Source organism: Cherax quadricarinatus, chromosome 15 (genome assembly GCF_038502225.1).
Source record: "Cherax quadricarinatus isolate ZL_2023a chromosome 15, ASM3850222v1, whole genome shotgun sequence".
Classification (NCBI taxonomy): Eukaryota; Metazoa; Arthropoda; class Malacostraca; order Decapoda; family Parastacidae; genus Cherax; species Cherax quadricarinatus.
This window is the reverse complement of record NC_091306.1, coordinates 17,684,450-17,709,536: the sequence shown is the minus strand read 5'-3', so window position 1 is coordinate 17,709,536 and position 25,087 is coordinate 17,684,450. Positions and strand designations below refer to the sequence as shown.

The window sequence follows — 25,087 nt, the reverse complement described above, 5'->3', positions numbered from 1 at the left end:
GTCCCTAGAAAGTCGCTCTGCCAAGTCTGAAGGATGACCAGGAGCATTGTCTAATACCAGGAGGCACTTAAGGTCTAATTTCTTTTCAATTAGGTAATTTTTCACATTGGGGCAAATGCATGGTGTAACCAGTCATAGAAAAAGTCCCTAGTGACCCATGCCTTACTGTTTGCCCTCCACAGCACACACAAATTAGCCTTGAGGACATTGTTTTTCCTGAACACTCTGGGAGTTTCTGAGTGATACACCAATAAAGGCTTCACTTTGCAATCACCACTAGCATTGGCACACATCAACAGAGTAAGCCTGTCTTTCATAGGCTTATGTCCTGGGAATGCCTTTTCCTCCTGAGTAATGTAGGTCCTGCTTGGCATTTTCTTCCAAAACAGGCCTGTTTCATCACAATTAAACACTTGTTCAGGTTTCAGTCCTTCACTGTCTATGTACTCCTTAAAGTCATGCACATATTTTTCAGCCGATTTGTGATCCGAACTGGCAGCCTCACCATGCCTTATCACACTATGAATGCCACTACGCTTCTTAAATCTCTCAAACCAACCTTTGCTGGCCTTAAATTCACTCACATCACTAGTTGCTGGCATTTTTGTAATTAAATCGTCATGCAACTTCCTAGCCTTTTCACATATGATCGCTTGAGAGATGCTGTCTCCTGCTATCTGTTTCTCATTTATCCACACCAATAACAGTCTCTCAACTTCTTCTATCACTTGCGATCTCAGTTTCAAAAACATAGTTGCACCTTTGGCAAGAACAGCTTCCTTGATTGCCGTTTTCTTGCCCACAATAGTAGCGATGGTTGATTGGGGTTTATTATACAACCTGACCAGCTCAGAGACATGCACTCCACTTTCATACTTAGCAATGATCTCTTTCTTCATCTCCATAGTAATTCTCACCCTTTTTGCTGTAGGGTTGGCACTAGAAGCTTTCTTGGGGCCCATGGTGACTTATTTTGCAGGTGCAATCACTACAAAGGCTGTGATAATATGAAATGTTCCAGTTGTTGTATGTTTGGAAGCGACCTCGGTGGCTGGCTGGCTTGTAAACACTGGCACCCAAGGGACAAGTGAGGTGCGCTCAGGCCAAAGTGGACGTGTATGGTACAGAACGAATAGCGCTGATCGGGTTTTTAAGCGCTAGTTGAGGCAAAATTTTTGCGTTAAAATGTATCGCTAGTCAGATTTATCGTTAATCGATGCCATCGCTGGTCGCGGGTCCACTGTACATGCATATAAAAAATAATAACATTACACTTTAGTGAAGACTTCTGGGTGGATGGAAGACGGGAGGAGGGGATAGGAGGAAGGTGAACACTATTGTTTGGAAGGAGAATCTCCTTCCATTAGGACTTTAGGTAGCAAGTCCTTATCTGGGGTTACTTCCCTTCTTCTTTTAATGTCACTGGGAACAACTTGAGAGTCACTGGACCCCTATCACACAAAATATCTGTCCAGAGAGGTCTTTTTCTGGCTTTTCTTTAAGATTTCCCTGAAGTGGGACACAACACTGTCATTGTACATGTTGCAGATATGGCTTGTTTCAGCTTGGTCAGGGTGATACTTTTCAACAAAACTTTGCAACTCATTCCACTTGCCACAAATCTCCTTAATCTTTGAAGAAGGCACCTCATCCACTCCCTCTTCCTCCTCCTCTGAAGCAAGTTCCTCAGCTGTGGTCTGATGCTGTTCCAGTTGAAGCTCTTGCAGTTTGTCAGTGGTTAGCTCTTCCCTGTGGTCCTCCACCATCTCTTCCACATCCCCGTCATTCACCTTCAACCCCATGGACTTGCCCAATGCTACAACACCTTCCACAACAGGCAGAGGGTCGGCAGTGACAGGGTCTGCCTCAAACCCTTCAAAATTCCTCTGGATTGTGTTCCTCACTTTATTTACCAAAGGGCTTGCACTAGCTTTCCTTGGGTCCATGATGACTTATTTAGCAGTTGCAAGCACAAAAAACAATGGATTATTATGAAATGTATTGAATGAACCCACAGGGTGATGGTCACATGTTGGTAAACAATGGCACACTGAGCGTGAATGGCGTGGGAGACTGTCTTGGTGTGCGCGGTGACAGGCGGATGGGTACTGGACAGTCGGCGAAACACGAGTCTAATCATGAAACTCAAGGCCAAATTTTGCCAAAAAAACTCGCCGAAGGTTGAATTTCACGAAAGTCGATGCTGCCGAAACTTGGGGGTCCACTGTATACCTTAAATATGTGTGAATTTTAATGGCAAACTAATTAATATCAGTAGAGATATAATAAATTTTACTAAATTCTTTTTTAAGCCATTATTAAAGCTAACCACAGAAACAAGAGCTAGGAGTAGCAGAGACAGGTTGTGTAAGATTACCCAATAAAATGTAGAGGTGGTGTAAGTACAGGCAGCACACATGGTGACTAAGATCTCAAAGGCTGTTCAATCCCTCACTCTGCAAGTTTCTGCAGTGTGTGATTTACTGGCCTGATTGTGAGGTTTATACGAGTGTTCAGACTTGTAAGTAGCAGAGGCCTGGCTGACTAGGTGCAGAATCATATGGAAATCTTGGTCTCAGGCTAGACTGTGAGAAAACAGCTCTAAAAGCCATCTAGAGGTAAATACTGTTCTTATTTTATTAACCATTGGTAATTTTATGAATATGTATTTATAATACTAATATCTCAGACACATTTAAAATTGTTGTACTGTTATTATTATTGTATGAAGGTACATAATTATTTTATGTATTACGACGATGACCAAAACATATCTAATGATGACAATAAGTATCAAGATGACGATAACCAAAACAAGGACAAAGGTTAAAATACTGACAGCTGCTATAAAGATTATGATCACCATCATCACCACTACCAAGACGATGACCACCACCAAGATACTGACCACCCACCACAATCACTCACATCCACCACCACCCACTCCCACCACTACCAGCACCCACACCGAGACAGTGGAAAGATTAATTTGGGAGTATCAGCAGTGAAAGGGTTAACAAGTAATTTAAACTGAGAGTGATTCAATTTGTTCATAAAAAATAATGAGTAAATTTAGTATTGGTCTTGCTCTCTACTCGTTAATCAAAACCTAACTAAGGGTAATGCTATGACCATTCACTCACCCATTCAGCTATTTGGCAACAGTGGTAGATAATCTGGCTCTCTGAGCAACATGTACACCATCTGCTGATCCATGTTATTGAGATAAGCATTTTATTTATCCTGTATTTTTGCAGAGTATGATGGTAGGCTGATAAAATAATGTCTGTAGCCGCCAATGCCAGCCACCTACACCAGCTGAGTGTCACAGGCAAGTAGTGGTCTTGATATTTCGTAGTATTATATTGTAAATGACTGGGTTTTTGTGGTCTGCAATTATATGATATACAAATTTAGTGTCGCTGTTATGAAGTGGGAAGGATATTTTGAAAAAGGATATGCTTAAATTATTTCCAATGTATGTATTTATTTGAACATAGGTGTAGATTTCACCTTTTATGAATACTTTTTTTTTAAAGTACTGTACAGGTCCTCCATCACAAATCTGGCATCATTGGGACCTGTAGTGTGCCGGATTACTGAGTTTGCCGAATTACAGAGTGGTTAAGTTAGAATACACTTAATAAAATTAACCAACTTGACTTACACAGTTCATTGAACATCGGCAAGAATCGAACATTTCTGCTACTTTGAGCTCAATTTCAAGGTACTTTTCGTCATGAAAGCAATCAAAATCATGTCTATTTTTGTAATATATCTTCCATTATATCAAATGAGTCCAAAAAATGAGAATACAACCATAAAAACCATACGAAAATATACTGTAAAGAGGCGGCTAATGGCTGAGAAGTGAACTCCCTTATTTATCGTCCGTCATTTTTATTTTTGTTGTACGTTAAGAAGCATCTTTCCATCATACATTGCCCAAGTTTCAATGAGATAGCCCAACAAACAACCGAGAAAAAAAAATATTTACCAAAAATCATATATGGCAAGCCCAAGCCTGGTATGGGAAATAAGTCACTTTGTCTGACTTTTCTGGGTTATCCTAGGTTCTCTATACATACGCTGCTATGTATGATAATCTATGTAACTGTATTTGTGTATACCTGAATAAACTTATTTACTTCTAGTCTGTCAACTGAGTACAAGAAACTGCCCATTCACTTATTTCAACTACCCAATAAAGTGGTCAGAAATTGGCAATTTGGTCGATTTCACACAAATTTCAACAGATGCCAATTTCAAAATAGGGTCCAGAATAGACAATGCAGACATTCCTGGCACTAAAATAACATTTTCTCGGCTACAGGCCCCTCTTATATTACTCTTGCTTACTATTTGGAATTTTTATTCACAAAAAAAAAATAAAAGATTTACTGTTATGCAGACTACTGCATTATTGTAATATTTTTATTAATAATGTCAATCCATTCTTGACTCCGTACTGGAATTTAGACTGGCAGGCGGACAGGTATTGGACGATGACGTCATTTGTTTACTCTTGAGCTTCGCTAAAGAATAGAACATTTTTGCTACTGTGAGTGCAGTTTCAAGGTACTTTTCATCATGAGAGCAATCAAAATCATATCTATTTCTGTAATATATCTTTCATTCTATCAAATGAGACCGAAAAAATGAAAATATAACCATAACAACCATACAAAAATATACCGCTAAGCAGCTGCTAATGGCTGAGAAGTGAACTCCGCTATTTATGGTCTGATTTCTTTCATTTTTGGTGTACGTGAAGAAGTATCTTTCCATCATACATTGCCCAAGTTTGAATAAGATAACCCAACAAACTGAGAAAATAATAATAATAATAATATCTTTATTTACTACACGTACATGTACAAGGTATACAGGCCTAGCTGACATCAGTGACATACTACTGTATAGAAAGGCACTTGTTATGCTGAGTATTTCAAGAAAATTAGGTCAGTGTCCCAGGATAACACCACACTAGTCGACTAACACCCAGGTACCCATTTACTGATGGGTAAACATAGACAACAGGTGTAAAGAAACACACCTAATGTTTCTACCCTGGCTGGGAATCGAATATTATATCATAGTTAGCCCTGTGCTATACTCCGTTTTCTCTAATATAAGCCCCCAAGACAAGGATAGGAGAATGGTATTTGTTTACCATATCCTCTTCACAACTCTGTCGAACTGCTCGGTGTTATGCCAAATATTATTCATTCTGGAGTATTTAACATGTTTTATGTTATTTATATTGTTTCTTATGTCATATTAGATCAATTGTGATAGGCAAATAAGCTGTAGTGTTGATATTAGCATAATAATTAAGCATATTCTCCTGCTTCATGAGACTGAGCTCATGACAGCCGACAGTGGCTTCAAAGCCACCTTATCTTTAATGGATAATGTACTGTGTAGGTGCTTTACATAATGAGAAGCATTTCTTTTATTCATTGGAACCATGGCTAGGGCTAAAAGTAAGCAGGTTAAAATAATAAATGGAGAAAAAGAAATTGGAATGACTTGTGCAGCAAGTAGCACCACCAAACAGTACCAGCAGGTTGATGTGGCGACCCTGGAAATTTGAAATTATGCTAGCCAAAATTAGTGCCGAATAACTGAAGGAACCGAATAACTGATTGCCGGATTTGTGATGGCGGACCTGTACTAATTTTTGTGTGTACAGTACAGAATTCATTGCTCAATGTGCTTTTATTGGATGATCTGACTTTGCTTCGAGTTCTTTGTCTATTTTTAAATATGTACATGTTGATATTTTTGCAGTGCCTGTAATACTAACTTTCAAATAGCATATTGTAATATAGGAGTGTGAGCAGGGTAATATTTTGTGAAGGGATTCAGGGAAACTGGTTAGCCAGACTTAAGTCCTGGAGGTGGGAAGTACAATACCTGCAGTTTGAAGGAGGGGTTTGGGATATTGGTTGTTTGTAGTGAATTGAAACTGTCATATCTGAGTGCCTCTGCAAAGACAGTGATTATGTATGAATGATGGTGAAAGTGTTGAATGATGAAAGTTTTTTCCTTCTTTTTGGGTTTTTCTTTCTTTTTAGGTCACCCTGCCTTGGTGGGAAACAGCCGATGTGTTAAAAATGTATATATAAATAAATGTCTGTGTGCTGGGCACTGGACAAGTTCTGTACGATTGACGAAAACTGAACCAAAAAATCAATGGAAAAAGTCAGCCAAGACTGAAATTGGCAATAACGGAGATCAACAAAGACGGAGGGTCCACTGTGTGTATATACAGTAGACCGTTATTTAGCACGAGTTTATTTGGTATGATTTAAGTATAGCACGACTGAAGAATTGTGACACATTTTTATGTAACACGTCATATGATCAATTTAACACGATTCGCGGAAGGGGAAAAAATTTTGAGCGCCCGGTCACTCGTGGTGGGTTATACCATTGAATCAATGAGGGAGGCCTACTGCCATCCCCCCCACCACCCACACCCACCCCCACCACGTTCCCAGCCTCCAGTTCGGTTCATACACATGCAGGACGGAGGTACTTGGGAACCTAGCTGTGTTTATATACAGTAGGGCCCCACTTATATGGCAGGTTAGGTTCCAGGCTACTGCTGGAAAGCAGACTTTGCCGGAAAGCAAACTTCGCCGGAAAGCAGAACGCCATTTTTTCCCACTTACAAATGCATATAAATGCCAGATAACAAGTTTACACTAACATATATGTATTAAGTTAGTAATAGAACTTAGGCATTAAAAACAATAAAACATAAAATACACACACAGTACACTCATTATTTACCTCAAAATATTTATAGTCTTAATGTAGGGCAAAAGGTGAGTAGTACAGTGGACCCCTCTTAACGATCACCTCCCAATGCGACCAATTATGTAAGTGCGTTTGTATGTGTATGTTTGGGGGTCTGAAATGGACTAATCTACTTCACAATATTCCTTATGGGAACAAATTCGGTCAGTCCTGGCACCTGAGCATACTTCTGGAATGAAAAAATATCGTTAACCGGGGATCCACTGTATTTACTGTAAGAAGTTAGGTTTGGTAGCACTTCTGGCCACCCCCACCCACACATAATATACGACGATGCTTAAATAATGATAAAATGCATATACAGTGGACCCCCGCATAGCGACCTTAATCAGTGCAAGAGGGCTGGCTGTTATGCGAAATGTTCGGTATGCGAATGAATTTTCCCCATAAGAAATAATGGAAATCAAATTAATCCGTGCAAGACACCCAAAAGTATGAAAAAAAAAAATTTTCCACATGAAATATACATTTTCCTACACACAAAGAGAAGGATACATGCACAATAGTAGAGTAGTACATGCACAATATATATTGTGCATGTACTACTCTACTAAATGAAGAATAAATGACACTTACCTTTATTGAAGATGCAGCAATGACTGATGAGACACTGTGTCCTGGGAGTGCCTTTTCCTCCTGAGTACTGTAGGTCCTGTTTGGTATTTTCTTCCAGAACAGGCCTTATCACACTGTGTATGCCACTACGATTCTTAAATCTCTCAAACCAACCTTTGCTGGCTCTAAATTCACCAATATGAGCACTAGTTCTAGGCATTTTCCCTGTTCACCTGGGTGTTAGTCGACTGGTGTGGGTTGCATCCTGGGAGACAAGATTAAGGACCCCAATGGAAATAAGTTAGACAGTCTTCGATGACACTGACTTTTTTGGGTTATCCTGGGTGGCAAATCCTCTGGGGTTAATTGTTTCTTGGTATTCTCAATAAGCCACACCAACAACGGTGGTACAGCAGCAGCAGCAGCAGCTGACGGTGGTACAGCAGCAACAGACGATGCTACAGCAGCAACAGACGATGCTACAGCAGCAGCAGACGATGCTACAGCAGCAACTGACGATGTTACAGCAGCAGCAGACGATGCTACAGCAGCAGCAGCAGCAGACGATGCTACAGCAGCAGCAGCAGCAGACGATGCTGCAGCAGCAGCTGACGGTGGTACAGCAGCAACAGACGATGCTACAGCAGCAACAGACGATGCTACAGCAGCAGCAGACGATGCTACAGCAGCAACTGACGATGTTACAGCAGCAGCAGACGATGCTACAGCAGCAGCAGCAGCAGCAGCAGACGATGCTACAGCAGCAGCAGCAGCTGACGATGTTACAGCAGCAGCAGACGATGCTACAGCAGCAGCAGCAGCAGACGATGCTACAGCAGCAGCAGCAGCTGACGGTGGTACAGCAGCAACAGACGATGCTACAGCAGCAACAGACGATGCTACAGCAGCAGCAGCAGCAGCTGACGGTGGTACAGCAGCAACAGACTATGCTACAGCAGCAACAGACGATGCTACAGCAGCAGCAGACGATGCTACAGCAGCAACTGACGATGTTACAGCAGCAGCAGACGATGCTACAGCAGCAGCAGCAGCAGCAGACGATGCTACAGCAGCAGCAGCAGCAGACGATGCTACAGCAGCAGCAGCAGCTGACGGTGGTACAGCAGCAACAGATGATGCTACAGCAGCAACAGACGATGCTACAGCAGCAGCAGACAATGCTACAGCAGCAGCAGATGATGCTACAGCAGCAGCAGACGATGCTACAGCAGCAGCAGACGGTACTACAGCAGCAGCAGCAGCTGACGGTGGTACAGCAGCAGCAGCTGACAGTGCAGCAGCAGCTGACAGTGCAGCAGCAGCTGACAGTGCAGCAGCAGCTGACGGTGGTACAGCAGCAGCAGCAGCTGTACCACCAATAGTAGCGATGGTTGATTGGGGTTTATTATACAACCTGACCAGCTCGGAGACACGCACTCCACTTTCATACTTATCAATGATCTTTTTCTTCATCTCCATAGTAATTCTCACCCTTATTGCTGTAGGGTTGGCACTAGAAGCTTTCTTGGGGCCCATGGTCACTTATTTTCCAGAAAAAATCACCAAAAACACTGTAATAATACGAAATGTTCCGATTGTTGGATGTTACCGCGGAGGCTGGCTGGTAAACAATGCCACCGGCGGAACATGTGAGCGTGGCTCAGGCTGCACATTGGACGCGTCTCGGACGAAGGGCGGTGAGCGGGTTTTTGGGCGGTATGCGAGGCAAAATTTTTGCGATCAAAGCGTCCGGTATGTGGATTGTACGGTATGCAATGCGTCCGGTATGCGGGGGTCCACTGTACAGTACACTCATTACTTACCTTAAAATATTTGTAGTCTTAATGTAGGGGGAAAGGTGAAAAGTATTTATTTGTAGAAAGTGGTGTAGTAGGTAGGGTAGCCTGCCTGGCCACCCCACCCACTATATAAACAAACAGACGATGCATCTGGTTATGGTTCATAAACATTCATACAAACACCTTACATTGTGTACAAGTTGTCTCCACAGTGGTACAGTAGAATAAATAAAGACCAACACTTCCATTCTCATATAATTTTTAGAAGGAATGATGTTCTTGACAAATTATTATTATTATTATTATTATTATTATTATTATTATTATAATAAATGATTATTATTATTATTACAAGTTACAGTGGTCCCTCGTTTTTCGTAATTAATCCGTTCCTGGACGTGTGACTGTCATCGAAATTGACGATTTTCGAATCCATTTTCCCCATAAGAAATAATGTAAATACAATTAATCCATTCCTGACACCCAGAAGTATTAAAACAAAAATTTTTTTACGTGAAATGTAGATGTAGTATATACACAATACAATGGGACATGATGAATGAAACATTAACAGCATAACACTTACCTTTATTGGCATTTCTTCTTAGTGTATGGAAGACTAGAGGAGGAGAGAGATTGGATTAGTTACTATTTGGAAGGGGAATCCCCTTCCATCAACACCTCAGGTACCCAGTGCTTTTCTGGGGTTACTTCTCTTTGTTTCTTAATGCCACTAGGACCAGCTTGAGAGTCATTGTACACCTGTGGCACTAAATACTTGTCCAGAGAGCTCTGTTTCTGGCGTCTCTCTAAAACTTCCCTAAAATGGGCTAAGACTTTGTCACTGTACATGTTGCTGACATGGCTTGCAACAGCCTTGTCAGGGTGATGTTTCTCCATAAATCTTTTCATCTTACCCCACATTTCAAAAATCTCCTTAATTTCTGAAGGAGGCAACTTCTTCCATCTCTCTTCCTCCTCCTCTGCAGCAGTATTCTGAGCTGTGGTCTGTTGCTGTCCCTGCTGAAGCTCTTGCAGCTCCTCAGTGGTTAGCTCTTTGTTGTGGTCCTCCACCAACTCTTCCACATCCTCCAAACTCACATGCAACCCCATGGAACCCCCCAATGCCACAATAGATTTCACAACTGTCATAGGCTCATCAGGGTCAGCCCCAAACCCTTCAAAATCCCTCTTGTGGACACAATCTGACCACAATTTTCTCCAAGCAGAGTTCAAAGTCCTGGTAGTCACTCCCTCCCAAGCCTTACCTATAAGGCTTATGCAATGGAGGATACTGAAGTGATCTTTCCAAAACTCTCTTAGGGTCAAGTGAGTGTCTGAGGTCACATTAAAGCACCTTTGAAACATTGCTTTGGTGTAGAGTTTTTTAAAGTTTGCAATGACCAATAAGCCTTACCTCCATAGTGGGAAAATTTATGGAATCAATAATTGCCGAAGCAATACGTAGCCATCTTGACAGGCACAGATTGATTAATGAATCTCAACACGGTTTTACAAAGGGGCGTTCCTGTCTTACGAATTTACTAACTTTTTTCACTAAGGTGTTTGAGGAGGTAGATCATGGTATTGAATATGATATTGTGTATATGGACTTCAGTAAGGCTTTCGATAGAGTTCCACACCAGAGGCTATTGAGGAAACTTAGGGCACACAGAATAGGAGGAGAAATTTTTTCCTGGGTAGAGGCATGGCTGACAAATAGACAGCAGAGAGTTTGCATAAATGGGGAGAAATCAGAATGGTGGCACGTCACAAGCGGTGTTCCTCAGGGGTCAGTGTTGGGCCTGTTGTTGTTCAAAATTTACATAAACGACATAGATGAGGGAATAAATAGCGACATAAGCAAATTTGCTGATGACACCAAAATAGGCCGTCCAATTCATTCTAATGAGGACATTAGAGCATTCCAGGATGATTTGAATAGACTGACGCAATGGTCGGAGAAGTGGCAGATGCAGTTTAATATTGACAAATGCAAAGTTCTAAATGTTGGACAGGTAAATAACCATGCCACATACTATAAACTAAATAATGTAGATCTTAATACTACGATTGCGAAAAGGATTTAGGAGTTCTGGTTAGCAGTAATCTAAAACCAAGAGAACAGTGCATTAGTGTTCGCAATAAAGCTAACAGAATTCTTGGCTTCATATCTAGAAGTATAAATAATAGAAGTCCTCAGGTTGTTCTTCAACTCTATATATCCTTGGTTAGGCCTCATTTAGACTATGCTGCTCAGTTCTGGTCACCGTATTACAGAATGGATATAAATGCTCTGGAAAACATACAAAGGAGGATGACAAAGATGATCCCATGTATCAGAAATCTTCCCTATGAGGATAGACTGAGGGCCCTGAATCTGCACTCTCTCGAAAGGCGTAGAATTAGGGGGGATATGATCGAGGTGTATAAATGGAAAACGGGAATAAATAAAGGGGATGTAAATAGTGTGCTGAAAATTTCCAGCCAAGACAGGACTCGCAGCAATGGTTTCAAGTTGGAAAAATTCAGATTCTGGAAGGATATAGGAAAGCACTGGTTTGGTAATAGAGTTGTGGATGAGTGGAACAAGCTCCCGAGTACAGTTATTGAGGCTAAAACGTTGTGTAGTTTTAAAAATAGGTTAGATAAATACATGAGTGGGTGTGGGTGGGTGTGATTTGGACCTGACTAGCTTGTGCTGCTGGGTCTGGTACAGTGCTCTATCCTTGAGTAGGGATGACCATACTGGGTGGGTCATTGGGATAATCTGGGGGACATGGACCTGCTCTGCATGGGTCAGTAGGCCTGGTGTTCCTTCTTATGGTCTTATGGGTGGGTGTGAGAGAGTGTAAAATAGACCTGACTAGCTACTAGGTCAGATGCAGTGCTAATCCCATAAGTGATGTGTCTGACCTCACTAGGTCAAGGCATTGGCTTAAGCCGGTGGGGAGTATTGGAGCTGCCTCACAAAGACCAGTAGACCTGTTGCAGTGTTCCTTATTTCTTATGATCTTATGTTCTTATGAGGGCAAATATTCTATTAGTGGGATGGATCTGTGAAGGACCTGCCTAGTATGGGCCAACAGGCCTGCTGCAGTGTTTCTCCTTTCTTATGTTCTTATGACCTGCTGGTCCATAGGCTGGAGGAGAGGAGTGGTATTAGGGGGCAAGAACTTTACTGTGATGAACCCAAACTCCTCCAGAATTAGGTCATTCAAGTTTGGAGGATGAGCAGGTGCATTGCCCATTAGCAGGAGGCACTTGAGATCCAATTTCTTTTCCAGGAGGTAATTCTTCACACTAGGGCCAAACACTTCATTGAACCACTCGACGAAAATTTCCCTTGTGACCCATGCCTTATTATTAGATCTCCAAAGCACACAATTTACTTTTCACAGCATTGTTTTTCCTAAACACACTGGGATTTTCAGAATGGTACACTAGTAACGGCTTCACTTTGCAATCCCCACTAGCATTACCACAGAACATGAGTGTCAGCCTGTCTTTCATAGGCATGTGTCCTGGCAGTCCCTTTTCCTCCTGAGTAATGTAGGTCCTCTTTGGCATTTTCTTCCAAAAGAGGCCTGTTTCGCCACAATTGAACACTTGCTCAGGTTTCAGTCCTTCAGCCTCTTATGTACTCCTTGAATTCACTTACGAATTTTGTAGCTGCAATTGTCTGAACTGGCAGCCTCGCCATGCCTTATCACACTGTGTATGCCACTACGGTTCTTAAATCTCTCAAATCAGCTTTTGCTGGCCTTAAATTCACCAATATCAGTACTCATTGCAGGCAATTTCTTTACAAGATCGTCATGCAACTGCCTAGCCTTATCACAAATAATCGAGTGCATAAGACTATCTTGAAATATTTCATAATGAACAAGGGAGGGGACCATCACTCACTTGTAAACAATGGCACACTGGCTGGGAAGGGAGGGTGAGGCGGCTCAGAGCCATGTGTATGCGTCCCAGGCGAACGACGATTCGCGAGCCAATGTTTTGACGAGAATAATGTTATGATTATCGAAAATTATGACTATTGAGCCTTACAATTATCGAGGGACCACTGTACTGTGGACCCCCGGTTAACGATATTTTTTCACTCCGTAAGTATGTTCAGGTGCCAGTACTGACCGAATTTATTCCCATAAGGAATATTGTGAAGTAGATTAGTCCATTTCAGACCCCCAAACATACACGTACAAACGCACTTACATAAATACACTTACATAATTGGTCGCATTCGGAGGTAATCGTTATGCGGGGGTCCACTGTATTATTATTACAAATTATTGTTGCAAGTTATTATTATAATCATAATAAAAAAGAAGCACTAAACCCACAAGTGTCGTGAATTGCTATATATAGAGTGAAGGCATACAAAAGGAATACAGATCTCCCTCAACATTCGCGAGGGTTAGGGGATCAAGAGCCTCGCGAATGTTGAAAAACCGTGAATGTTTGGTACCCCAATATATTGTAGGGAAATATAATGCAATATTGCTTCCTTAACTTGTTGAACCATGAACAATCATAAAATACATGAAAACGTCGTAAATTGTACTAAATATATACATGTTATGCTTTAATAACATGTATGTTATTAAATACCACAGACTCCACCACTGCGTCCACCTCTTCCTCAACCACTGCGAGTCCCTACTACCCTCCCACCGACTCCCGCAACTGGCAGCCAGCCCTCCCACTACTGTGTGGTGAGTGTTTTGTTTGTTCATTATTTGCTATTAAACTACAGTATAAATAATGTAAACCCATTCATGACTGCATATTGGAATGGCTAATCGGACAGGTATTGGACGGTGACATCATGTGTTTACTCTTGAACACAGCAAAGAATCAAACATTTCTGCTACTGCTAATAATAACAATAGTAATAATAATAATAATAATAATAATAATAATAATAATAATACGATATAATTGAAGAAGGAAATTGTACAAAAATACGAGGGAGTGGTTGACACATCGTCAGTGTGGCTTTGTTTATGCTGGAGTGAGCATTAGTCTCCCTGCTCTTCCAAAATAATTCAGCAGTTGAGGCAGTGGTATTTAATAACATATATGTTATAAATAATAATAGTACATATTATTAATAACATGTATTATTATTATTAATAACATGTATGTTATTAAATACCACTGCCTCAACAGCTGCCTCACCTACTGCCTCAATCGCTGCCTCAACAGCTGCCTCAACCACTGCCTCAATCGCTGCCTCAACAGCTGCCTCAACCACTGCCTCAATCGCTGCCTCAACAGCTGCCTCAACCACTGCCTCAATCGCTGCCTCAACAGCTGCCTCACCCACTGCCTCAATCGCTGCCTCAACAGCTGCCTCAACCACTGCCTCAATCGCTGCCTCAACCACTGCCTCAATCGCTGCCTCAACAGCTGCCTCACCCACTGCCTCAATCGCTGCCTCACCCACTGCCTCAATCGCTGCCTCAACAGCTGCCTCAACCACTGCCTCAACAGCTGCCTCGCCCACTGCCTAAATCGCTGCCTCAACAGCAGCCTCACCCACTGCCTCAATCGCTGCCTCAACAGCAGCCTCACCCACTGCCTCAATCGCTGCCTCAACCACTGCCTCAATCGCTGCCTCAACAGCTGCCTCAACCACTGCCTCAATCGCTGCCTCAACCACTGCCTCAATTGCTGCCTCAACAGCTGCCTCAACCACTGCCTCAATCGCTGCCTCAACAGCAGCCTCACTCACTGCCTCAATCGCTGCCTCAACCACTGCCTCAATCGCTGCCTCAACAGCTGCCTCAACAGCTGCCTCAACTACTGCCTCAATCGCTGCCTCTACCACTCCAGTCACACTCAATCTACAAGCACCAAACACAATGAATTATTGTGAAATGTTTGGAAGAGCAGGGAGACTAATATTCACTCCAGCATAAACAGTCACACTGACGATGTGTCAACTACTCCCTTGTATTTTTGTACAACTTCCTTTTTCAATTATATCGTATTTATTATTATTATTATTATTATTATTATTATTATTATTATTATTATTATTATTATTATTATTATTACTACTACTACTACTACTACTATTGTTATTATTAGCAGTAGCAGAAATGTTTGATTCTTTGCTTTGTTCAAGAGTAACCACATGTCACCGTCTAATACCTGTCCGAATAGCCATTCCAATATGCAGTCATGAATGGGTTTACATTATTTATACTGCAGTTTAATAGCAAATAATGAACAAACAAAACACTCACCACACTGAGTGGTGGGAGGGCTGGCTGCCAGTTGCGGGGGTCGGAGGGAGGGTAGTAGGGACTCGCAGGTGGCAGTAGGGACTCGCAGGTGGCAGGAAACTTGAATATGATTTGGCGGCTGGGAATTTGGTGGCTGGGAATTTGGCGGTTGGGAATTCGCGAATGTGTGAAGCCCGCGAAAGCTGAAAACGTGAATGTTGAGGGAGACCTGTATATATCGGGTGAGATATAAGCAAATATTGACAGAAAGGTGGGCTGGTGCATGTATGAGTAGTGGGGGGGGGGGGGTTGAAGAGGGTTGGAATAGTTTTAAAAATGCAGTATTAGAATGTGGGGCAGAAGTTTGTGGTTATAGGAGGGTGGGTGCAGGAGGAAAGAGGAATGATTGGTGTAATAATGAAGTAAAGGGTGTGATAAAAGAGAAAAAGGTAGCTTATGAGAGGTTTTACAAAGCAGAAGTGTTATAAGAAGAGCAGAGTATATGGAGAATAAAAGAAAGGTGAAGAGAGTGGTGAGAGAGTGTGAAAGGAGAGCAGATGATAGAGTGGGAGAGGCACTGTTAAGAAATTTTGATGAAAATAAGAAAAAATTTTGGGGTGAGAAACAAGTTAAGAAAGCCTAGGGAACGAATGGATTTGTCAGTTAAAAACAGAGTAGGGGAGTTAGTAGATGGGGGAACTGGAGGTATTGGGTAGATGGCGGGAATATTTTGAGGAACTTTTAAATGTCGACGAAGAAAGGGAGGCAGTCATTTTATGCACTGGCCAGGGAGATATAACATCTTTTAGGAGTGAACAAGAGAAGGATGCGAGTGTGGGGGAGGTGTGCGAGGCATTACGTAAAATGAAAGGGAGTAAAGCAGCTGGAACTGACGGGATCATGACAGAAATGTTAAAAGCAGGGGGGGATACAGTGTTGGAGAGTGGTTGGTATTTTTGTTTAATAAATGTATGAAAGAGGGGAAGGTACCTAGGGATTGGCAGAGAGCATGTATAGTCCCTTTATATAAAGGGAAGGGGAACAAAAGAGATTGTAAAAATTTTGGAGGAATTAGTTTACTGAGTACACCAGGAAAAGTGTACAGTAGGGTTATTATTGGAAGAATTAGAGGTAAGACAGAATGTAGGATTCAGGATGAGCAAGGAGGCTTTCAAGTGGATAGGGGATGTGTAGATCAAGTGTTTACATTGAAGCATATATGTAAACAGTATTTTGATAAAGGTAGGGAAGTTTTCATCGCATTTATGGATTTAGAAAAGGCATATGGCAGAGTGGATAGGGGAGCAATGTGGCAGATGTTGCAAGTGTATAGAATGGGTAGTAAGCTACCAAATGCTGTAAAGAGTTTTTATGAGGATAGTGAGGCTCAGGTTAGGGTGTGTAGAAGAGAGGGAGACTACTTCCCTTTAAAAGTAGGTCTTAGACAGGGATGTGTAATGTCAACATGGTTGTTTAACATATTTTTAGATGGGGTTGTAAAAGAAGTAAATGCTTGGGTGTTCGGGAGAGGGGTGGGATTAAATTATGGGGAATCAAATGCAAAATGGGAATTGACACAGTTACTTTTTGGTGATGATACTGTGTTTATGGGTGATTCTAAAGAAAAATTGCAGAGGTTAGTGGACGAATTTGGGAGTGTGTGTAAAGGTAGAAAGTTGAAAGTGAACATAGAAAAGAGTAAGGCAATGAGGGGTATCAAATGAATTAGATAAAGAAAAATTGGATATCAAATTGGGGAGGAGGAGTATGGAAGAACTGAACGTTTTCAGATATTTGGGAGTTGACGTATCAGCGGATGGATTTATGGAGGATGAGGTTAATCATAGAATTGATGAGGGGAAAAAAAAGGCGAGTGGTGCGTTGAGGTATATGTGGAGACAAAGGATGTTATCTGTGGAGGCAACGAAGGGAATGTATGAAAGTATAGTGGTACCAACACTCTTATATGGGTGTGAAGCTTGAGTTGTAAATGCTGCAGCGAGGAGGCGGTTGGAGGCAGTGGAGATGTCCTGACTAAGGGTAATATGTGGTGTAAATATTATGCAGAAATTTCGGAGTGTGGAAATAAGGATAAGGTGTGCAGTTAATAAAAGTATTAGTCAGAGGGCTTAAGAGGGGTTGTTTAGGTGGTTTGGTCATTTAGAGAGAATGGATCAAAGTAGAATGACATGGAGAGCGTATAAATCTGTAGGGGAAGGAAGGTGGGGTAGGGGTCGTCCTCGAAAGGGTTGGAGGGAGGGGGTAAAGGAGGTTTTGTGGGCGAGTGGCTTGGACTTCCAGCAAGCGTGCGTGAGTGTGTTTGATAGGAGTGAATGGAGACTAATGGTATTTGGGACCTGACGAGCTGTTGGAGTGTGAGCAGGGTAATATTTAGTGAAGGGATTCAGGGAAACCGGTTATTTTATATAGCCGGATTTGAGTCCTGGAAATGGGAAGTACAATGCCTGCACTTTGAAGGAGGGGTTTGTGATATTGACAGTTTGGAGGGATATGTTGTGTATCTTTATGTGTACGTATATACTTCTAAACTGTTGTATTCTGAGCACCTCTGCAAAAACAGTGATTATGTGTGAGTGAGGTGAAAGTGTTGAATGATGATGAAAGTATTTTCTTTTTGGGGATTTTCTTTTTGGGTCACCCTGCCTCAGTGGCAGACGGCTGACTTGTTAAAAAAAAAAAAAAAAATTATCCCCCAGTGTTTGACTAGAGAAAACGTAATTCTTCTGACACTCCCACAGAGCCACTTTTTAAACGAATCTCATATTTATGTCAGTTTTTATTCTGTGGGTGTATATATAATGTTTATATGCTATGTAACGTGTTTTTTATATAATTTTGAAGAAAGTATAGATGGATTAATGAAAATGTCTTGATTAATATAAAATAAGACATTTAATGTGCCCAAGAGGTTATTATTACGTAGTACATGTATTACTATGGCATCATGAGTGGAGAGACTCTTGGTGATTTTAATGTGTACCTACACGCCAGCACAGAGTGTAAGTATATTTAGTTACAGGTACACATGAGCATAATTATCAGAGTACATATAAAATACGCAATAAATTTAAAATACTTGAAATTTTGGAAAGTTTCCAGACATCATAGATGTGCTTACGGAGAATGTAAACAAACCGGGTAGGGCGCGCCGTATTTGAAAGACCACTTGCAGTATAGCAAATTTTAGTCATAATTTGAAATCGCCATATTAGCAGAACGCCGTAAGACGAAACGCCGTAAAGCGGGGCCCTACTGTACATACATATTTTCTTAATTTCATTGCCATTTGTTAAATTTGCCAAGCAATAATGGCACCCAGTAAGCATACAGGTGTTGCTGAAAGTGACAAGGAAAGGTTTAAGCGTTTAAGTCTAGAAATTAGGAAGAAAATTGAGATAGACAAGCTTAAGAGTGGGTCACGTGTGGTGGATATAGTGAAGGCCTATGGCCTTAATGAAGCGTCAGTTCGTACAATTAAAAAGAATGAGGCGAATATATGAGCTTGTGTAATGAATAACCGAAGATGTCATCTCATGAAAAGAATGACACGTAGGTCCCAACAAGTAAATAAAACAGAAAACTTGTTGCTTGAGCGGATTGAACAAGACAAAGAAAGGTGCACCACTTAATTTCCTCTTAATTAGGGAAAAGGCCTTACAGTTGTTTAAAGCAGTGTGTGATAAGGAAGGAAAGCCTGAAAAAGTGTGTGTTTAGCACAGGCTGGTTCCACACTTTTAACCCTTTGACTGTTTCGGTCGTATATATACATGTATATCTATCTATCTCAGTGGACCCCCAGATTTTGTAATATTCAGAAATAGTAACTTTTTTCTTCAAAATATTGACTTGGTGTACGTCGCTGAACTTAGTATAAATCATTCGTTCAGAACGTGTCTGAGCCACCCCAACACTCCATGTACAGCCAGTGTGCCATTGTTTACCAACCAGTGAGGACAATCCCACGTGTTCATACGATACATTTTGTATTCCATTCTTTTTAGTGCTTGTAACTGCTAAATAAGCCACCATGGGTCCAAAGAAATCTTCTAGTGCCAGCCAGCCCTTTGGCAGAGGGCTGAGATAGAGGGGAAAATGTGCCTTTTTTCAGTGATTCTGCAATATGTACGATACTAAAGCAGCAGGAGTCTATAAAGGCTATAGGGCCATTCATCGATAAAATGTAGCATTAAGAGTGTAGCAAGTAAGTTAAGTGATTAATCAATAGAAAAAGGACAGCACGAAACTGACTCTTCCAATATTGTTGGAGGTATATAGGGCTACTGAAAACACTGCCGCCTCTACCACCACTATGTAAGGCTTATCATTCAGTGGCCCTTGTGCGCCCAACAACATCAACACACCATCACTCACCACATACATAATGACAGTGGACCCCCGGATTAAGTCATCATCGGAATAAGTAATATTCGGAATAAGTAACATTTTCTTGTCAAAATATTGGCTCGGTGAACGTCACTGAACTTGGTATGTCATTTGTCAGGAATGTGTCTGCACGGCCTGAGCGGCCCCGACACTCCATGTACAGCCAGTGTGCCATTGTTTACCAGCCAGTGAGGACGATCCCACTTGTTCATATGATACATTTTGTATTATTCCATTCTTTTTAGTGTTTGTAACTGCTAAATAAGCCACTATGGGCCCAAAGAAAACTTCTACTGCCAGCCAGCCCTTTGATAAAGGGCTGAGAGAGGGGGGAAAATGTGCCTTTTTCAGTGATTCTGCAATACGTATGATACTAAAGCAGCAGGAGTCTATAAATGCTATAGCGCCAGCCATCGATAAAGTGTAGCATTAACAGTATAGCAGTAAGTTAAGCGGTTAATTGATAGAAAAAGGACAGCATGAAACTGACTCCTCCATTGTTGTTGGAGGTATATAGGGCTACCTACTAACACTGCCACCTCTGCTGCCGCCTTCACCACCACTATGTAAGGCTTATCTTTCAGTGGCCCTTATACACCCAACAACAAACAACACACCACCACTCATGACATTTATTCATTCTAGAGTATACAGTGGACCCCCGCATAACGATTACCTCCGAATGTGACCAATTATGTAAGTGTATTTATGTAAGTGCGTTTGTACGTGTATGTTTGGGGGTCTGAAATGGACTAATCTACTTCACAATATTTCTTATGGGAACAAATTCGGTCAGTACTGGCACCTGAACATACTTCTGGAGTGAAAAAATATCGTTAACCGGGGGTCCACTGTATGTCATGTTTCTATCTTATTAATATTGTTTGTTGTGTTATATTAGATGAATTGTGCTAGATAAATAAGCCATAGAGCTGATATTAGCGTCATATTGAAGGACTGTCTTGTCCTGTCTCCCAACACAATTCCTAACATATGCCAGAAACGGACATCTCTGGAACACTTTCTTGAGTGTCAGGGGTCCAGTGACTCTCAAACTGGTCCTAGTGGCATTAAAAAACAAAGAAGGGAAGTAACCCAGGATAAAAACTTGGTACCTGAAGTCTTTATGGAAGGGGATTCCCCTTCCAAACAATTGGAAACTCTTCCATCCTCTCCCCTCCTCCCATCTTCCATACATCACCATGTCTTCAGTAAAGGAAAGTGTGTTGTTATTGTTGTTCTCTTCTTCATGTATCAATATTTTCTATGTAAGTAAATGTATATTTCATGTAGAAAACATTTTATTTAAAACTTTTGGGTGTCTGAAACAGATTAATTGGATTTCCATTACATATTTCTTATGGGGAAAATTAATTTGGAATTAGTCAGATTTGAGAAGTCACTCTCTCTGGAACGGATTAATTACGTAATCCGGGGGTCCACTGTATTTTATTCATTCCAGAGTATATATCATGTTTCTATGTTGTTAATATTGTTTGTCATAGATGAATTGTGCTAGATAAATAATCTGTAGAGTTGATATTGGTGTCATATTGAAAGACTATCTTGTCCTGTCTCCCAACACAATTCCTAACATAGGCCAGAAACAGACATCTCTGGAACACTTTTTTGAGCGATAGGGGTCCAGTGACTCTCAAGCTGGTCCTAGTGGCATTAAAAAAACAAACAAGGGAAGTAACCCAGGAAAAGGACTTGGTACCTGAAGTCTTTATTACCCCTTTCAGGGTCGAGAGGCCCTCTCCTGAACTTGTTCTCAGGGTTGAAAATTTTTCGTAAAAAAAAAAAAATAATCTTATGAAAAGATAGAATCTTTTTCCAGTCACAATGACACCAAAAGTATGAAATTTGATGGAAAACTTACGGAATTACGCTCTCGCGAAGTTAGCGGTCTTGATGATGTTTATGCATCGGCGATTTCGCCGACTTTGAGCCATATTTTCGGCCAATTCCAGTACACTAGTCGACAAAAATCATAACTATTTCGCTAGAACTTCATTTTTTCTATCGAAAAAGTACAAGAAACCACCCATTTATCGATTTCAACTATCCAATAAAGTGGTCAGATATTAGCAATTTTGCCAATTTCACACAAATTTCAAAAGATGCCAATTTCCAAATAGGGTCCAGAATAAACAAGACAGACATTCCTGGCACTAAAATAACATTTCCTCTGTTCATTACTCATATCCCCAGGCCTCTGTTACATTTCTTTTGCTTTCCACTTTGAATTTTTATTCTCACAAAAAAATAGATTTATGTTATGCAGATTACTGCATTAGTGTAGAAATGGCATAGAAATGGTATAAATAATATCAGGGCACTTGTGAAAGAATATTATACTCACCAGTTGACGTGTATTGGACGCGTGGCATGATTTGTTTACCTTTGAACTTTGGCAAAAATCGAACATTTCTGCTACTTTGAGCTCAATTTCAAGGTACTTTTCATTATGAAACCAATCAAAATCATCTCAATTTCCATAATATGTTTTCCATTCTATAAATGAGACCAAGAAAACTAGAATACAATCATAAATAGCATACGAAAATACAGTGCAAAGTTGCTGTTTTAAACCAAAAACACGGTCGGAGTTTTTTCCTCATTATGCACTGTTTGCTGCAGGATTTTTTTTATATTGCACACACTGACCACATAGACCCATTCTTTCATATGTAGGCCTACCAGCTTTCTCTCGCTAGATTTGAAAGAATTTATGCGTACTAGTACGGCACCAACCCTGAAAGGGTTAAAGGAGGGGTTTGGGATATTGGCAGTTTGGAGGGATATGTTATTTATCTTTATATATGCTTCTAAACTGTTGTATCTGGGCACCTCTGCAAAGACAGTGATTATGTATGAGTGAGGTGAAAGTGTTGAATGATGATGAAAATATTTTCTTTTTGGGGATTTTCTTTCTTTTTATGTCACTGTGCCTCGTTGGGAGATGGCTGACTTGTTGGAAAAAAAATTATTTATTTATTTATTTACATTGCTGTTTTAGTGGCCAGTGAAATGTGTACCTTTGAGCTAGTACACAGATAAATGTTAATGCTGTGTCATGGGGTAACACTACAGACTGCCATAAAGCATATCCACTAATGTACTCGGCTAGTCACACAGTGTTGTAATAGTAAATGTCAAAGCTTATGTTTTGTTAAATCTTTGTTTCAGCTGTAAGTGGGGAGTTGTCTGGTATAAGCAACATCTTTAATAAACCATCAGCATATGTAGAGCTACTGGTAGATGGTGTGCAGCAGAAGAAGACTCAGCATGTTAAACATAATGCCCATCCAAAATGGAATGAAACATCTACTGTGTAAGTGATGCAGAAACAATATGTATTTAATGTCCTTTGTCCTTTCATATTTGAATTCTTTTATACAGTACAACTAATGGTAGGGTAAACAATGATATGAGATACCAAGATGATGGTAAGGAAACACAAACACACAGAACCTTTAATGATTGTTATGCCCATGATGTGAATCTTATAAAGTCAAACAAAGAAACCTTGTAAGGGAGTGGTGAACAAGTATGTACTGTATATAGGGCTGAAGTGAATGGCATTAAAGTGTAAGTGGAGTGTAAGGCAGGTCATATTGCTCCCCAAATGCTTTAGCTTTCTGTACTTAGTCTAGGTCTGCATTACTAAGATCAATTATTATGATGTTGGATCCTCAAGAGACTGAATGGGACCTTAGACCTATCTTAACCCTTTCACTGTTGTGACCTCTGCTCACAAACTTGCTCTCAGTATTGAAGAATTTAAAAAAAAAAAATTCTTATGAAATGATAGAGAATCTTTTTCTGATGGTAATGACTCCAAAAGTACGAAATTTGATGGAAAACTTATGGAATTACACTCTAGAGAAGTTATCAGTCTCAGTGATATTTACCCATCAGCAATTTCACCCACTTTGAGCCCTATTCTCAGCCAATTCCATTGTTCCAGTTGACCAAACTCGGCTGTTTTGCTAGAACTCCATTTGTTTTATCGACTGAGTACAAGAAACCTCCAGTTTACCTATTTCAACTACCCATTAAAGTGATCAGAATTTGGTAATTTGGCCAATTTCATACACAATTTAAGTAAGGCCAATTTCAAAAGAGGGTCCAGAATTAACAGTACAAACATTCCTTGCTCTAAAATAACATTTTTTTCTCTGTTCATTAGTCATGTCTCCAGGCCCTTATTATATTACACTTGCTTTCCATTTGAATTTTTATTCATGCAAAAAATGGAAGAATTACTGTTATGCAGACTACTGCATTTTTGTAAAAATGGCATAAATAATATCAACGCATTTGTGAAAGCATATTAGACCCACCAGTTGACATGTACTGGACGCGTGATGTGATTTGTTTGCTCTTGAACATTGGCAAAAATCGAATATTCCCATTACTTTAAGCTGTATTTCAAGGTACTTTTAGACTGTAAACCCAGTGGTGTCATAAGGGGGGCAGGGGGGGGGCACCCTGGGTGACACCATTTAGGGGGTGACACCATAGCACCTCTAAACAACGTGACACTAATGCCCAAAACAGTGCTGTACCACCATAAGAGAAGAATCCTTCATTTCTATATAGCCTATTATATGATTACAGAGTACAAATAGGCCTATATAGGGAGAATCATTGATTTTGATGTAGTGATGGATTTTGCAGGATTGAAGGCAAGGAAATGTAAGATCAGATTCACTGAGATGTTTCCTGTACTCAGGTCAAATTGGAACTAGTGTTTCTCTGATATTGCAATGTCTTTTCCTTATTTCTCAAGTTTTTTTTTTTCAATTTTTTTTTTTTTTTTTTTTTTTTTTTTTTTTTTTTTTTTTTTTTTTTGCATTGTTGAAGATGAATAAATGTAGGATCTGTTGCATGTACTCAAAGTGGTATTTGAGTTTGTTTCCTCAATATTACTACAATTTTTTATTTTATCATTAATACAGTTGAGAAGTATTCTCCTGTTCGGTTTATGACTCTTAAACGTTCTCCTTGCTAAGCATTAGTCATTGGCCATGCAGTAGTGATATAACTGGAGTTTACTCCCCCCCCATCCCCCCGCCCTTGGATTTCATGGGGGTGACACCAAAGATGCCGCCCCGGGTGACACCAACCCTAGCAACGCCACTGCATAAACCATTCAAAATTATCTCTATTGTTGTAATATATCTTCCATTCTATCAAAGGAGACCAAGAAAACGAGAATACAACCATAAATACCATACATATATACACCGCAAA

The 25,087-nt window shown here is 40.6% G+C and overlaps 1 protein-coding gene across 8 annotated transcripts in view; it reads left to right on the top strand.

Annotated features, from left to right (window-relative positions):
- Su(dx) (Suppressor of deltex) overlaps positions 1-25,087 on the top strand; it is a 171,612-nt gene that overhangs the window by 7,954 nt on the left and 138,571 nt on the right. For 7 of the 8 annotated variants that reach the window (XM_070085183.1, XM_070085181.1, XM_070085178.1 and 4 more), the window contains 2 exons: positions 3,258-3,331; positions 23,018-23,162. In XM_070085183.1, the coding sequence (XP_069941284.1) occupies positions 3,283-3,331; positions 23,018-23,162 (194 nt within the window). In that variant the 5' untranslated portion in view covers positions 3,258-3,282. Of the gene's footprint in view, positions 1-2,303; positions 2,619-3,257; positions 3,332-23,017; positions 23,163-25,087 lie in introns of those variants that run through there. The other variant, XM_070085184.1, reaches the window with a different exon arrangement.